Genomic DNA, 15242 nt, shown 5'->3' with positions numbered 1-15242 from the left:
ACGGCCCCGGCCGGGCCGGAGGGGAGGGGCCCGTAAGGAAAAAACCCAAATCCACCCGAAAATCCGCGTGCGAGTCCCTGCGGAGGAGGAGCCCCGCGGGAACAGCCCCCTCAGCGCGGGAACCTTGCCGGTCCAGGACCGGTGAGACACCGCTCGTCCCGTTATTCAGAGGGCGCGTGGTGTCACAGACTCAGAACATCCCGAGTTGGAAGGGACCCACCGGGACCATCAGTCCCACCCTCAGCCCCGCACAGGACCCTCCCCAAGAGTCGCACCGTGTGCCCGAGAGCATTGTCCCAGCGCTTCCCGAGCTCTGCCGGGCCCGGTGTTGCGACACGGCCCCCGGGCTGTGCCAGCGCGGCCGCAGCCACAGAACCGCCCACGCGGCCCCCCCGGCGGCTGCGGGACCTTGTGCAACCCGCATCATCTCCCGGGAAGGCTCCTGCGTCACGGAGTGGTTTCCCCCCCGGATGACATCCCATCGGAAGCCCTTATGCCAGAGCGAGCGAGGAACACGCCCGTGTGAGGTGTCCGTAGGCGGTGCTGCCGCAAGCAGCCGAGCCTCCAGTGACTGGGAGGGGACACGGTGGACTCAGGCCAGGCAGAGGTCACCCCGGCGCTCCCACCGGGGTTTTCGGCCCTGCTGGTGCACAAGGTAAGTTCCAACAGCCAAACATAAATACTACCACCACCATGGCCAGGTCACAGCCCTGTCCCCCCAGACTGGCACACGGTGACAGAGAACTTGCTCAGCTACGTGTTTTTTCACCATCAGTGCCACAAGAACAGCACACTGCACAACCACTTCCTACTGAAGCATCGTTTATTAATCACCTGTATCAAGCACACATCTGCTCAGCAAGGGTGCATGACGGGATACAACAGTTGACATCTAACCCGAAGGGAGGCACGTGGTTACAGGATCCGGCACAGCAGGAGGAAGTGTACTGAACCCTCTGGAAAGACAACCCGGGTGCAACACGGTGCCCGTTGTTAGGCTATGTTGTTAGGAGGCTGAAGACCAGTGAGAATAAAATTAGGAATACAGCTAAAATCAGAGCTGACTTGTGCTTTGGCCAGTGACTTAAACACCAGTTACCCTACGACTAAGGTAGGACTACATAGGTCGGTGCTACACCAAGGGCTAGTGAGAGGGAGCAGCACGGACCAGGAAACCCAGCAAGCATCTGAGTGGCATGCCTCAACACTTCTGCACCTCAAGCAGGCAGTAATCTAGAGACAAGGAAAGCCAGGCCCATCCAGGCACATGCCACGACAGACACCTTGGACTGAATCACCACTCACACTTGAGATACAATCTAGAGTTAAGAAACTCACAGGTTTTAGCCAAGCCACCACTAGGTTGCTGAGACAGCAGAGTAAGCCTCATCTTGGGAGAAAGTCTTTGAAGGCAGAGGGTGAGGAATAACAACAAAATGCATCGAAATCTCCCTGTACCCCACAGCCTGCAGAGGGGTGGATCCAGTGACAGGACAGAGATCAGCATCTTCAGCTCTCGCCAGAAGGAAAATGAAAAGCAGCTCTGGGTTTTTTGCCCAGCTCAGTGCTCAAGCCTGGTCAATGAACATCAGGAGAAAAAGACCTGATAGCAGAAGTTTGCATCTGGAGGATTCATGTAGGTCCTATTAAAGCAGCTGAACAAAACTGCATCCAAACTCTAGTGGAGGAGCTCTACCATGCTGCAGGAACAGGCTGTAGCTCCTCTCTAAAGATTAATCCTGGCACAGCTCTTTTGTTGAAAATCCCAAAGCATAATTCTGACTGAAAAAGATATGCTTGAAAGATGACAGAGCAGCTCACGGTCCTAGAGAAATGCACGTGAGAACTTAAAACACATTCAAGTTCTGCACCTGCACCTCAACATCTCCCTGTCCTGGTACTGCTGTAGGTGACAGCACCCAGGGGAGCTCCCTGTGTCCCCACGTGGGTGGCACTCGGCAGGGCAGGAACTCTCGGGTTTGTTCCTGCCAGCTTAATGCTGCTGACATGATGGCATTCAACATGTGTAAGTCTGGGCCAAAGTGCTTTGACCCCTGGCTCAGCCCCTCAGGGACAGCAACAACGCAGAGCTGAGGCAGTCAGTCAGTGCCTACCAATACTTTAAACACTGCTCTTCACATAGGAAAAACCCTCACCCAGTTAATCATCCAGTTCCTCCCAGACACTAAAAGGTGCTTCACTGCAAGGACAGTTAAATTAAAAGCAATGAATCACACACCCCAAAGCTGGTTAACAGCTATGTACACCAAAATAGCATAATTCCCAGAAAAATGTGATCAGCAAATCACACCTTAAAACTCATTGTGGCATTTTTTTTTCCCTGGCAAGCCCACCATCTCAAAGGCAATAGAAGAATTCAGAGATTGGTCCTTTCAGGGGGAGTTTGGGAAGGGCCACAGTAGACAGGACTACACACCAGCACAGAGAAGAACTCAGACTTGTGAAATGCTACAGACATTGGATCTTCTGACACACCACACACAGGGCAAAAAATCAACAGGAACTTTTAAGTGCAGGATTCCAGCAAGTCCAGCATCTGCAAGATGCAAACAGTAAACTGCAAGGTAATTCAGGTATTATTCCAGAGAAGGTCAGGGATGGTTCAGGCAGCTGCCCACAGGTATTTCAGCTGGAGAAAAGAATTCAGGAGGGCTCTCCTCCTCACTAAAACTGGTACCAGGGTCACAAGCCACCACCAGCCACAAGCTGGTCACCCTCTAAGCAGGGCTGTTTCACCCTGTGCTCATCAGGAGCAAAGTGCCTACCCTGCAGGGAAAGGCTCTGCTGGGTTACAGGTTTGGACACCTCTGGGAAACAAGTCACTGCCAACCCCACACCAGCAGCTGTGCAGTGTCTGCCTGAGCACTGCAGCCACATGACCAAAGCGTGCTCTGGGGGGAGCAGCGATGCTGCTGGCCCAGTGCTTTTTCCCCAAAAGCACATGGCTGTTGTCCCTGACAGTGGGAAAGACCTTCTCCAGGCCAGTCAAGTCTGATGACTGATTAAGCCCTTTCCATACAGGATCTCAGATTGCCTCAGGCCCTTTGTGTAACCTATGAAGGACCAAAAGTGTCAGTGCTTCTAATCTACAAGTCTAATGGGTTAATGCAAAACCAAAACGTACATCACAGAAAAGCCAAGCATGGGACCTACAACAGACAAATATTTGTTCTTATAAGACTCGCAGGGCAGGAGTCCTGCTGAGACACAAAGAATACTGCGTGCTGTAGCACTCCTTTCCAAAAAACATCACCTAAAGATGCTTACATATTACAGATGATTTGGCATCAGAGCTAGGGAGCATCAGTGCCAGCACAGGGTATGTGCTAGAAAGATGACTCCACATGGCAGGGTTTTCACATCACCTCAGGCTACAAAGTGCTTACAGGTTGTGTGGGGACTGAGGCTGCCACTGCTCTGACCTGCTATCCACCACCAGTCCCGGCCCACCCCAGGCATACAAGCAAGCTCAGCTCCCCACAGGCATTGTCACCCACATCTCATTGCCTCAGCACAGATGTCTGTGCCAGGTCAGTTGGATGACTCTACTTGGCTCACGGTGACAGGGCAGCCCCATAGGCTCAGCAGATTTCACAGCCTCCCTCTGCTCTACGTGATGAGAAGACTCAAAAGTCCTCCTGGTCTGCTTTAGAGAGGATGCTGTTTTTGCTTCTTTATTTATTATAGGTTTCAACAAAAAGCGGGGAAGCCTTCCTCCTCTTCTTCCTCCCCAGCACTGGAGTTATAGGAAAGCTTAACAGAGAAACTCTCTCCCTAGAGCCAAGTCCAGTGCTAAGGCCAAGACTTTGGTCTCACTGCAAATCGCTGAAGAGAGCTTGCCAAGGTCTGCTCGGCCTGCCGGGCTCCCACCGTCACCGCTCCTGCCATGCGAGCGCCCACCAGGGCAGAGCCACACACCCCCTGCACATGAGCAAGCACAACACACACACAGGCACAGGCTGAAAGCCATCCCGGCCTCCTCGGCACATCACAAAGCAGCAGTAAAGGTTTCAAAGCCCGTTCAAGTCCTTCGCATCTCTCCTTCACAGATGACTCGAAAGCAGGGCTAGGAAGATCTTTTGCACATTCAACTTTAAAACATGTGAGGAAGAGGAGCAAGACAACTCTCCTGATTGTTGCTACTGCCTACAGCAAGTTTTGGTACAGATATCCTCTCTTATAGGCACTCAGTGGGTAAAACGTAGCCACAACAAACTTGCCATCAAAAATCTTTCCAGTCAGCATTTTTTGGGCAGCTTTGGAATCACCAGCATTTGCATATTCGACAAAGACCTGAAAGAGAGAGGAGAAACAGGACTTCCAGTGCTCCATGCCACTCACTCCCTCCCACCCCGCAGCTGGGAAAACCATTCCTGAACAAATTCTTCATCCTTGGCTGAGCACAGAGCATTGGAGCTAAAAAGGAAAGAGCTGCTTCTCTGAATTGGAATTTCATCTCCTACTCCTCATTTGGTAAGGCGAGAGAAAGTAGCTTCTACACTTCCATCCCATATCCCAGCCCCCCTGCTAAAGCTGTTTGGGCAACCTTATGTAACTAGGAAGGAACCTGTGCTGTCCTTCAAAATAGCCATTTATTTTTAGCACTTCCATCAGCCACTGAGCAGCAGTCCTGCAGCACATGGAGTGCATGTAGGAATACACAGCCTCTTCCCTCCATTCACTTACTTGGCCTTTACCAGGATTCTCCTTTGGAATAAGCAAGGAAACCACCGGTCCATATTTCTGACACTCCTCCCTTATGTCTTCCAGGATATCTGAGAAAGGAAAGAGTTGGTTGTCTTTCACTTGCAAACTAGGACGAGCCAAGAAACAAATGAAGGCGAGATAACACTTAGTCAACACATAGCTTTTTCTTCTCAATTTAAAGTAAACAAGCATGAAGTGCCACAGTAGAAGCTTATGTTGCTTAATGGCCACGTAATGAGATGGAAGTGTCTGAACTGAGGCTCAGGAACACAGACCTGCAGGCAGTGAACCTCCATGAGCAGGGTTTGAAGCACATGAACAGTGCTCTTCCTTGCACCCAAAGACTGGCCTTCCAGTAGCTAAAACATTTGGGATTTACGAGTGCCTGCTATGGCACTGGGAGGAGGGGAACTAAAGTAGCTGCCACAAGCCCTTCTTTGTGTGAGCAGAACCTGGCCTTTAAACTTGTATTCCCAGAGCTCTCTAGCTTTTGCCACTCACATGGATTTGACAGCAAGCAGAAATGCAAATTCCACCAACATGCCTGGCCATCTACCACAGTTTAAGAACTCCAATGAGATATTTCAGTTCTCTGCTGAGATCTTGGATAAGTTCATTAGCAATTTTTTAAGGATGTGTGCTACTGAACTCCAGAGTCCTGTACATGTCCAGTGGAAGCTCAGAGCTACAAACACACAATGAAGTCTGCAGGCATTTAAACAAAGAAGAAAATAAAAATAAACTTTTTGTTTGTTTGTTTTTAAATTTGGGATCCTTCAAGAAATTCCTACAATCTCTGCTTTCTCTCTCAGTCTCTTAGTCTATTCTCCATTGGTGCAGTTGAACCACCTGGTACCAAATCTCAGCCGAGCAGCTCTTTGTTTACTGTTCTTGAGCCTATTAATTGCTCACCTGCTTGCTCTCACATCCCCAGAGGCAAACAAAACAGAGTCTGTAAGACAACATTGCTACATGGGAATTGCATGGCTTGCACCAACCTTCATATTCTTCTTCGCACTGCAGAGAAGCATCACTCAGAACATTTAGCAGCCTCAGCACAGGCGTGGGGAGCATCACCAAATCTTCGATATGGGGAGCTGTTTGGCATCCAAAGAATTAAAGAAAAGAAATCAAAGGAGCAAGAAAACGGGAAATTGACTCAAAATGCATTATGATACACAAGCACTCACTGCTCCTTGCAGTACAGTTCTGCTTCTCTGCTCCATTACCTGCATTTACAGTCTGTATTCTCTGTTTCCAACTTATCTTCACCTGTGCACTGAGAGACTCTTCCAGTGGGTTCAGTGCACTCTGCAATTATTCTGAGGCCAGCACCTGAAATTGCTCTTTAAATGAAGACTAGAGTTGTGTCTACTTAGCTCAGTCTCGGAAATTGATGTGACCTCAAGAGCTACGCTTGTTGAACAAACTACCCCATATATGTGGAGATGTGAGAAGATGAAAGAACTACTCTGCAACTCGCCTCTCCTGTTACTGCTAACAGACAAGCTGAAAAAAGGCTGGCCAGCTTCTGTAACTCCAATTCTTAAATCATACTAAGGCACAGGCCTCAGATCTCCCTAGAATATCTTTCCCTGAACACTATGTAAACCTTCCCTCTTCAAAAACCAACTGCAATCCACTGCTTTGAAGACCACCATACAATCTTGCAACAGAAGTGGGGAAAACTATTTGGTTACTTAAATAATGCAGTGCTGTAGAATCAGGCATGGCCACAAGGCGGGAGAGCAGTGATCCTGTGAACAACTTCATAGGAGCAGAAATAAAACACTTTGGGCACTTGGCTCAGTGTAGTATAGATACCACTGTGGGAGAAGGAAACAGTCAAGGTGGAAAGGCTAATGGCAAAAACGAGGATATCCTCTATAAACTCAGAGCTGCAGGGACAGTGTCACTTCTCCAAGAAAAAAAGCTTGATTTCGCAGTTCCTGGACAGGACTGGCAGGCCACTCATGAATTTAAGATCTGGAAGCCCAACTTGCAGTACTTAGAGAGTGTCAATGTGTTTATTTGTTTTGGCAGCTACAGCAGCTGAACACAATAGCAGTACTTCAAAGCTCTCCCACTTGACAGTGAGAGGGGACAGAAAAGGGAAATGGCTTCAATTCTCCAGCCTGAGCCTTCTAACCACGTTTGGGAAGTGGGCTATTATTTCCTAGGAAATACTTTTCCAAGCTAAGCACATAATGCATATGAGGGAGCTGACATCTTCACTAGGCACAGACAGAAGATGCTGATCTCATAGTCCAAGAAAAGATGCAAGGCAAGCACAGACGTTGTAAATCTCCTCCTGCCTGACAAGGAAAAGCCCTTGTGAAAAGCTTAGAGTATGAAAGGCCTTATCAGTCTAGACGATGCCAGGAATCACTGAGGGCAGCCCTTTGAAGAAAAGTGCTGCCTTCAGATAACCAGGCGTATTCCAGTTCCAAGTGAACTTTGAGGACCGTTCTTCCACAGGACTATTTGCAACCAAGAGACAGCAGATGAACTGGAGACTGAAAGAACATGTAAGTGTCACCTCGGTCTTACATGCTGCCCCTTTTATTCACAGAATCATTTAGTATGGAAAAGACTTGTAAGATCAAGTCCCACACAGCACTGCCAAGTTCACCACCAAATGTCCCCAGTCCACCACCAAATGCCACATCTATACTTCTTTTAAATACCTCTGGGAATAGTGACTCCACCACTTCCCTGGACAGCCTGTTCCAATGCTTGACAACCTTCTCAGTGAAGAAAATTTTCCTAATATCCAATTTAAACCTCCTGTGGTACAACTTGAGGCCATTTCTTCTTGTTCTGTCACTTGCTACCCAGAAGAAGAAACAGACTAAAGTAAATTTGTCCTTTATTTCATATGTCTTTTTTCAGAAGGTGAGACAAACCAATACTTAGAATTCAGAGCCATCTGGTATTCTTGCACCCAAGTGACAAACACATTTCTTGCAATACTCTTCTGCTTTAGGAGGTACTTTCTACCCAGTCCCTCTGCTCCTTTCAAATGCCAGGTGACACCAACCACACTGACAACACAGGAAAGGAGCTGATGAACTGGAAAGTCAAGACTTGGCTGTAAATGACAAGGAAAGCCATTCTTATCTGTCTTTGCTCTAAACAGAAAAGCTGTGTCCAAGTGAAAGGCAATGACAGATCATTTTCTGACTTGCTAGGAAAGCAACAGTAAATGGTTCTTTGTGCAGACAAGCATAAGCACAAGTTTGGCAAAGAAAAGAACCAGCAAAGAGAACTAAGAAAAATGGAAGCTCTCATATAAACTCATAGCACTAACCACAGAAGCACCTTCCTCAGTACAGTTAGAAGTCTGTGTGTTCAAAACTAGATGAGAAAGCACTGCCAATACACTATTCCCTGCTCTAAAGCACTACTGGCTGCAAGGTTCAGCCACGGAAGGCAGCTTTGATTACAACAGTCCCAGTTTCTGAGATGCAAGTGAAGTTTGAAAACAGGAATGAGTTGTTACCTTTGCCTAATACACAGAAATATCAGTATCTATAAGAAGCAACACTTAGTGATCTTTACTGCAAGATACAGCAAAGAGCTTAAGAAAAGCAGGGCTAAGATTCCAGGGGAACTCCTAGCCCAGCCAGAAGCTGGATGCCTGAAGCATTAATTTATGCTGCAGAAAAGCTGGATGCAGAGCTCTTCACTGGTGTTCTTGAAAGAAGACAAGCTCTGGAGAATGCTACTGTGTTGCTTTTGGAACAGAAAACAGGGAGATCTCAGCCCACCTTTTGCTGACCACCTGCAACCCACATGGGGAGGTCCTGAGGAAACACCTCTATTTCACTAAATTTAAGGGTCAGATGAAAGTGACAGTGACATCTGTCTGTGATCTGCCACACAGGCACCAGAACAGGCAGGCCAGTCGCTGCAAAAAAGGCTCGCACCTTGAGAACACACTGGGACTGTCTGACCTATGCAGAGGCAGCAGCACATGCCACCACCAGCCCCTGCCTTAGTCACTCACATTCCTGGCTATTTCTCAGCTGGGAAACACTTGGCATAAGAAAACCCATCCACTCACCATAAATAGCATTTCACTCTTCAAAAGCACCTCAGTGGTCACAATATTAGGTAAATATCTTGGTTATTTCTGTCCCCTCAGATGAATTCTGCTGCCAATACCCTCTTAGTCAGAATTTAATGGGAGTCCAACCAGGGAATAGCGACAGCCCACGGGGCTGGAGAGGCAGGGCAGCACTGAGAGCACAGGCATCACTCTGACCTGCCTGCTGCAGTACCATGGAGGGCTGGGAAGAGCCACAGAGCAGCAGCAGTCAGGCCTGAACCAGAAACAACAGCTGAACTGTACTCTGTGCTGCTTCCAGCACATGCTGAGAGCCGTGAGCAGGAGCGACACACACAGCTTACCAAAGGGAATGCTGAAGAACGGGCTGCATAAAGCCTTCTCAGCAGAGGCTCGCTTGCCTTGGTCACAATGAAGCATGCTGGAAGAGAAGACACACTTATGTTCTTGCGTGGGACATTCCTGCACAGATAAATTCCACTCAGTGGAAGCCAGCACAGGGGAGTACCGTATTTTTGGGGTGGTTATGGTACAAAGAGAAGAGTGAGAAGCACACCTTCCAACCCACAGCTGAAGCACACCAGAAGGATCCCCTGAAAGCATTTTGGGTATATGGCAGAGCAGGCTTTCCTTCTTGATGTCTCTCAGCACCAGAAAATGGAAGTTGCTCACTTACAAGTTTACAGGGAACACAGCATGTTCCAGCTTGACCTCCCCAGGCCATTCAGCCCACATCTCAGGCATGCATGCAGTCTCATGAAAGTTATCACACTCCAAGGTGCTCCCACATCTTTCCACAAATGGGATTCAAAGCAGCTAATAGCCCAGGGCTTGCCTGAGAACATGCCCTACTCAGCTTTACCAGTGGCTCCCAATACTATTTCTGCCCAGTTGTGTCCTCATTCACTCTGTAGCCTCAGAGCACAGTCACAGAACAGCGAAAACAATCCCCTTGGCAGACTTCTCAGCAGAGTTTCACAAGTGCATTTGAATCCTGAGAGCAGCAGAGAGCAGCACTTTCTGCCCCTCTCCCTCGTTTCTGACAACACTCCCCCAAAGCAGCAAAGTCTTCAGTATTCTCCAAATATAACCTCTTGGCTTTAAGTGCTAAGCACTGAAAGAGCAAATGATCAACATCATGACTGATACTCTTTACATACTTACTCCAAACTGTGCCAAAATCAGAGGAACCAAAACATCTCTGATAATGCTTGGGCTCGTTATGAGTACAGTGGGAGATTTAAAAAAAAAAAGAAAGTGTTAAATGTGTGCTCTAAGTTGCCAAGAACAAGGCTACAGGCTTGACTTTACAGAGCACATCTTTAAGCACCAGTAGGCAAATGTGATAAGATACCTTTTGATAAGGTCTCTGAGGTGATAAGCTGGAATGGCTGAATTAACCACCCCTTCACTGGCAAATATACGATCAATGATGGCAGAACTGTTTGTCTGTAAAGAAAAAGAAACAGTGATTAGGGAGGTAAAAACCAGACCAGTGCAAAGCTTGCAATATCCCACCATTTTCCGGACTGGATGGCAGAGGGCTGTAGTACTGTGGAGTTTTGTGAGACATCCCCAATGCCCAAGCCTCACATGTTAAACTAGCAGGCTCACATCAAATGAGGCTTTTCTCATTTGCCTGTGCAAAAGCTGGAAATTTCCATATGCAGGAAAATTTGCTGTGACTGTGGAGGTTATGATGCTGAAAGGATATTCTTACTGGGAAGGGTAACACAAAACAAGGTTATTTCATACAAAACAGAGGACAGGCTCACAACGCAGAGACTTCCTCTTGTTTTCTCAGGATATAGACTTACAAAAAGATCCCCAAATTAGAGCTAACATTAAACTAAAATCAGCAAATAATTCCTCTGTCATTGTGCTGTTGGACTAGCTGACAAACATCAGCCATTGATTTTTTTCTTCCTCCTGTGCCACAACAACAACCAGGACAACTTGCCTACCAAATCTAGGCAAGACACAGGCTCCAAACACAGACTCCTGGAACCCTCACCTTTCAGTAACCTGAACACAGGCAGCATTCAGAGATGCCAGTCCCACAGGACAGGTGTGTCTTTAAGGCTCTGGAACCTTAATCCTCAAAGCAATAGGATTATAGAAACATCCTGGAAACACTATCTAGTTTCCAGGTGCTACCTCACAAATCCAGGTTATGAACAAAGACTTGTTTGGTGCAAGTAAGAATGCTCTCAGCAGCTCTCTCTCACTCACCTTCCATTCCTGAGATTGGACTGTATGTTTCAGTTTCATTCCTGAGAACATTTCCAGTAAAACAATTCCCAGACTCCACAGATCCACAGCAGAGGTACATTCTGTCTCACTCTGGAGCCCTGCCTGTGCCAGGCAGTTCTGCAGTTCTGCCTCTGGAGCCCGATACCCGTCTGTTTGAATATATTTCACATCCTACGGGAGACCAAACACACAGAAAAAGTTAATTTTCCAGAATCGCGTTATCCACTCTATCCTTAAATCAATTCACGGCTATCCTTCCAAATGGGGCCCCAAAATACTACTGCCAAATTGACAGAGAGCATTGTACAGCCTTGTGCAAGGCAGGGAGTTCAACTCTCTATACTGCTGTGCTGAGGAAAAAACAAGACTATCTGGAAAAGAAAACATCTCCCAGCAAAACAGCAGGCATCCCACTAACATCTGCCCTCTCTGAAAGACAGCACTGCTGGGAGGAAGAGGCTGGATGTCATTGCAGACTGGCCCTTCAGCCTCTCCTAAGCACAGAAGACGCTAGAAATTTCAGGATAAGAGTCGAACACCCACACTGCGCTCCCACGTCTGTGTGAGAGCACAAACAGCCCTATCTGAGCAGTGAGGATCAGTAACTGCTGCCATCATTCAAGTGCTGATGTTCTCTGGAACAAAATGTTAAAAGAACGAAGCAGGCACCTAATGCTCAGACAAGGAAATTACCAAAGGCACTTCCCACACACCTCTTCCTTCTCCCCCTCATAGCCTCAAGTGCTGCAGCAATCAATACCTGCCCAGCTGCCGTGGCTGGCACAGCAGAAGAAAATGCCCATACACTGCCTGCTGCAAAGAAAACAGGAAATTGTAGAACCACACAAGTGCTGGCTGGAGGGGCTGCTCTGAAGGCTCCAGTCCAGCCTCGTGCTCTCAGGCAATACCTGGTCAGTCAGCTGTGGCTTTGTCCAGCCAAGTGTACAAAGACAAACTGCATGCTGCGTCTTTTTAACATGGGAGGGCTTGTTTTACACTCAGAGAATGACAGAAGAATATGCAAGCTTACTTCCTGGATAAGGCACAGGATTGGGAATTCCTACCAGGATAATACAGTCAAACCAAGATTATCTGGTTCTCTGACTGAAAATACACTTTACGGAAAACATTTTCCAGCAACAGAGCTCAAAAGTGGTTTACGAACTCTAAAAAAAATAAATAAAAAAAATACACAAATTGCTCATCAGTGTCCCTCCTCCTATCAGCAAGGAGCAGAACCTCCAGCATGGCAAAAGCAGCAATTTGGCAGCCCCACCAAAAAACATTCAGAGATAAACACCATGGTCAATGGCACCAGGGAAAAGAGTGAGATGGAATGTCACTCCTACAACCTAAAGCATTTTGAGAGCTGCAAGTGGTTGAGACCTTGCTGTATGTACAGCCATTCTCTGTTAAAACAGTAATGGCAGGAAACTTGACGTAAGGATAAGCTTGGCAGGACTGCCATACATAAAAGTAGCATGGTCTTTGACTCAGATAAGGAAATCATGCATGTAGGCTGCTGCCCAAGGCAGGGTGGGAGGAGACGCTGATACCTGGTGCACATGCAAAGCAGGGTCAGACGGTTCACCCCACGCAGCCACTGTGTTTGTGAGAAAGGGCAAAGGAAACTCAGCCCAAAGAAAGCAGATTGGAAGGAACCATGGAAGCAAATAAAACAACTGATCACCTATTACAAGGCAACTCACAGAGCAAGCAGCAGAACACAGACCTGAATTAAATAAAAATATGTGCATTAGACACAGGACACCAGGAGCATGTATTTTGCTGATAGACAGCAACAGATTACCAACACAAACTCAGCAAAGAACGTGGGAGAACTGAAGACAACATGGAGGAGTTAAGAAGCCCAAACATTAAAAACAGCTCCTGTACCAAAGAATTCAGAGACAGGTCACCCACACAACCCTCTGATATTCACAATCAGTGAGCTGTACTGTTAATACCAGGTAAACCAGTATAAAAAGAGTCTATTAATTTAAAACCTCTAAAAGAGAAGCATGCATGGAATGGGGACAAGCCAGGACAAAGTTTGAACAAAAAAATTAAAGCTCGCTTACTGGACTTACCATCCATCACCCAATGATCACAGGCAAATGTTCTATGAGGCTACCTGATGGAAAAGCTTTACTGAGAGAGGGAGGGGTGAAAGGAAGCTCTATCAAGCCCACAGCAGAACCTCCCGAGGCTCTCTACTTCCATGAGAAGCCATGGAAGAGAATAAAATGGACAAGAACTAACTTAGAAAACTCAGTATCACCAAAACGAAAAAGTGACAGCAAGAAGAGAGAGAAAGCTCAGCAAATGAGAGAAGCAGAGTAGAACAGGCAGAGATTGTCCATGTCAGTAAAGAACAGACACTGCCCACCCACAACCAGAGCATGGACTCGAAAGAAACATCCAGACTTCCTGAAAAAGGGAAGCTGCTGAAGCTAGGGTAAAGACAAGCACAAAGACACTGTCAGAGATAACACAATTGATTGGGGAAGCTAATGGTGAAGCCTGGACTCCTACTACCCACGATAAGGGATGATAAAAGCAAATTCTGCATTTCTGGGTGCTCCCACTGGTCTGACCATGCAAAAACTAGCAAACTTCCCAAGAAGCTGAGACACCACTTTTCTCAGTGCATCATTAACTCTGGAATTTGTAGCACAAAGGCAGAAACCAGAGACATGCAAGGGGATGGGAACATGAGCTTCTGTTTCTGGGGCCAGACAACATTTTAGCCTTTTCCAGGAAACCCTCAGCACCAGCTCAGCTACTCTGATCAGGTCACATCAAGTCCTACACTCATGACCTGAAAGCATCACAGAGCCACACAACACAGAGCCATCTGCTTCAAGAGTAGCACATTCCAAACCTGATTCCCCTCTTTGAAGCTAAGTCCAAAGTCAATGAGCTTAAAGCACTCCTCCTCTGCGCTCCACAGGATGTTTCGTGGCTTGAGGTCTGCGTGCACGTAGCCTTTGTGGTGCAGGAAAGCCAGGGCTTCCAGAACGTCTCGGGCGCAGTGCTGGATCATCCACATGGAGCAGCCCTGGTTGCTGGAGTGCAGCAGCAGCTCGGACACACTGATGTCCAGCAGCTCCAGCAGCAGGCAGCGAGACGGGCCGTTGGCAGAGTAGTGGTTGGTGAACACACCGTACAGAGTCACTGCAGTGAGACACAGCGACAGGCATGGGTCATCCCCTTCCACCGCCGCACACCACCACAGCTGCAGGGGGCAGCCCAGCTGTTTTGTAACGGGTGATGTTCAGAGGGATGGAGAATCATGCTTCGGAGGGAAGCAGCAAGGGAAAACCAGCCCTGTCACCTCTACGGGCTTCAGAGGACAGGCCAGTCTCACAACACCCCACCAGGCTTTGCTAAAGGTCAGGGCTGGGTGCTCCTGCTCAGGACAATCTGGGACATGGATAAGTGGGGGGGGGGCAAATTGGATGTAGCGCCACTCTTTTTGAGACATGCTGATCTCTTTCCTGTGATAAATCTTGCACAGTGGGACCCAAGCTCTGTCTGGGTGTCCAGGCACATTATGGTATAAAAAAACATTTCATACCAACAAAAAAATAGCATCAGTGGGTGAACTAGGGCGCTTCCAGCAGCCACCTCAAATACACAGGCTTCCTCCCTTCCCAAGCTCATTCCCACCTGTGGAGGCAGCCCAGGAGCTCCAGCCCAGACCAGGCAGGCCAGCAGGCACACACTGTCCCACTGCTGCCCCACAGGCAGCATGGCTCTTGCCAGGGCAGCTCTGACACCCTGCCCAAAGGAGGACTCAGGGGTGCCCTGCCTGCAGTGACCCTCTCTGCCCACACAAAGGGTGATTCCTGTCTCTCCTGCCCACCCTGGGGACATCCCCTGCAGACCCTGTGTCCAGGTAAGGGTTGAGGTACCAGGAGCACCCACCACAGCGAGGCTGCTTTGGGGCACCCAGGCTGAGGGCCCTTAAACCTGCCCACCCAGGGGTGCCAACCCAAAAAGCACAATGCCCTGCCAGCGGGGGTGGGCTTGGGGGCGAGGATGCCCGTATTCCCAAAGGAGTTGGGGGTTCCCCTCCCTGGCTGGAGGGGTTGGCTTGGGCGTTTGCCCTGGGTGGGCAGAGGTGGGGGCTATAAGGATAGAGGGTGCCCGCGAGGGTCCCCGAGAAGAGGCGTTTGGGGATCCGAGG

The 15242-nt window shown here is 48.3% G+C and overlaps 1 protein-coding gene across 1 annotated transcript in view; it reads right to left on the bottom strand.

Annotated features, from left to right (window-relative positions):
* Positions 1–805: 805 nt before the first annotated feature.
* The window catches only part of UHMK1 (U2AF homology motif kinase 1), a 16420-nt gene continuing 1983 nt past the window's right edge, over positions 806–15242 (bottom strand). The window contains exons 2-8 of the mRNA XM_025895799.1: positions 13935–14227; positions 11030–11221; positions 10152–10246; positions 9142–9218; positions 5727–5825; positions 4708–4796; positions 806–4314 (exon numbers count right to left, since the gene is read on the bottom strand). Coding sequence (XP_025751584.1) covers positions 4168–4314; positions 4708–4796; positions 5727–5825; positions 9142–9218; positions 10152–10246; positions 11030–11221; positions 13935–14227 — 992 coding nt within the window. The 3' untranslated portion in view covers positions 806–4167. The remainder of the gene's footprint in view (positions 4315–4707; positions 4797–5726; positions 5826–9141; positions 9219–10151; positions 10247–11029; positions 11222–13934; positions 14228–15242) is intronic.

This window comes from Manacus vitellinus, unplaced genomic scaffold (genome assembly GCF_001715985.3).
Source record: "Manacus vitellinus isolate BGI_N305 unplaced genomic scaffold, ASM171598v3 scaffold_44_pilon, whole genome shotgun sequence".
Taxonomy (NCBI): domain Eukaryota; kingdom Metazoa; phylum Chordata; class Aves; order Passeriformes; family Pipridae; genus Manacus; species Manacus vitellinus.
This window is presented reverse-complemented; position numbering and strand designations above follow the sequence as displayed.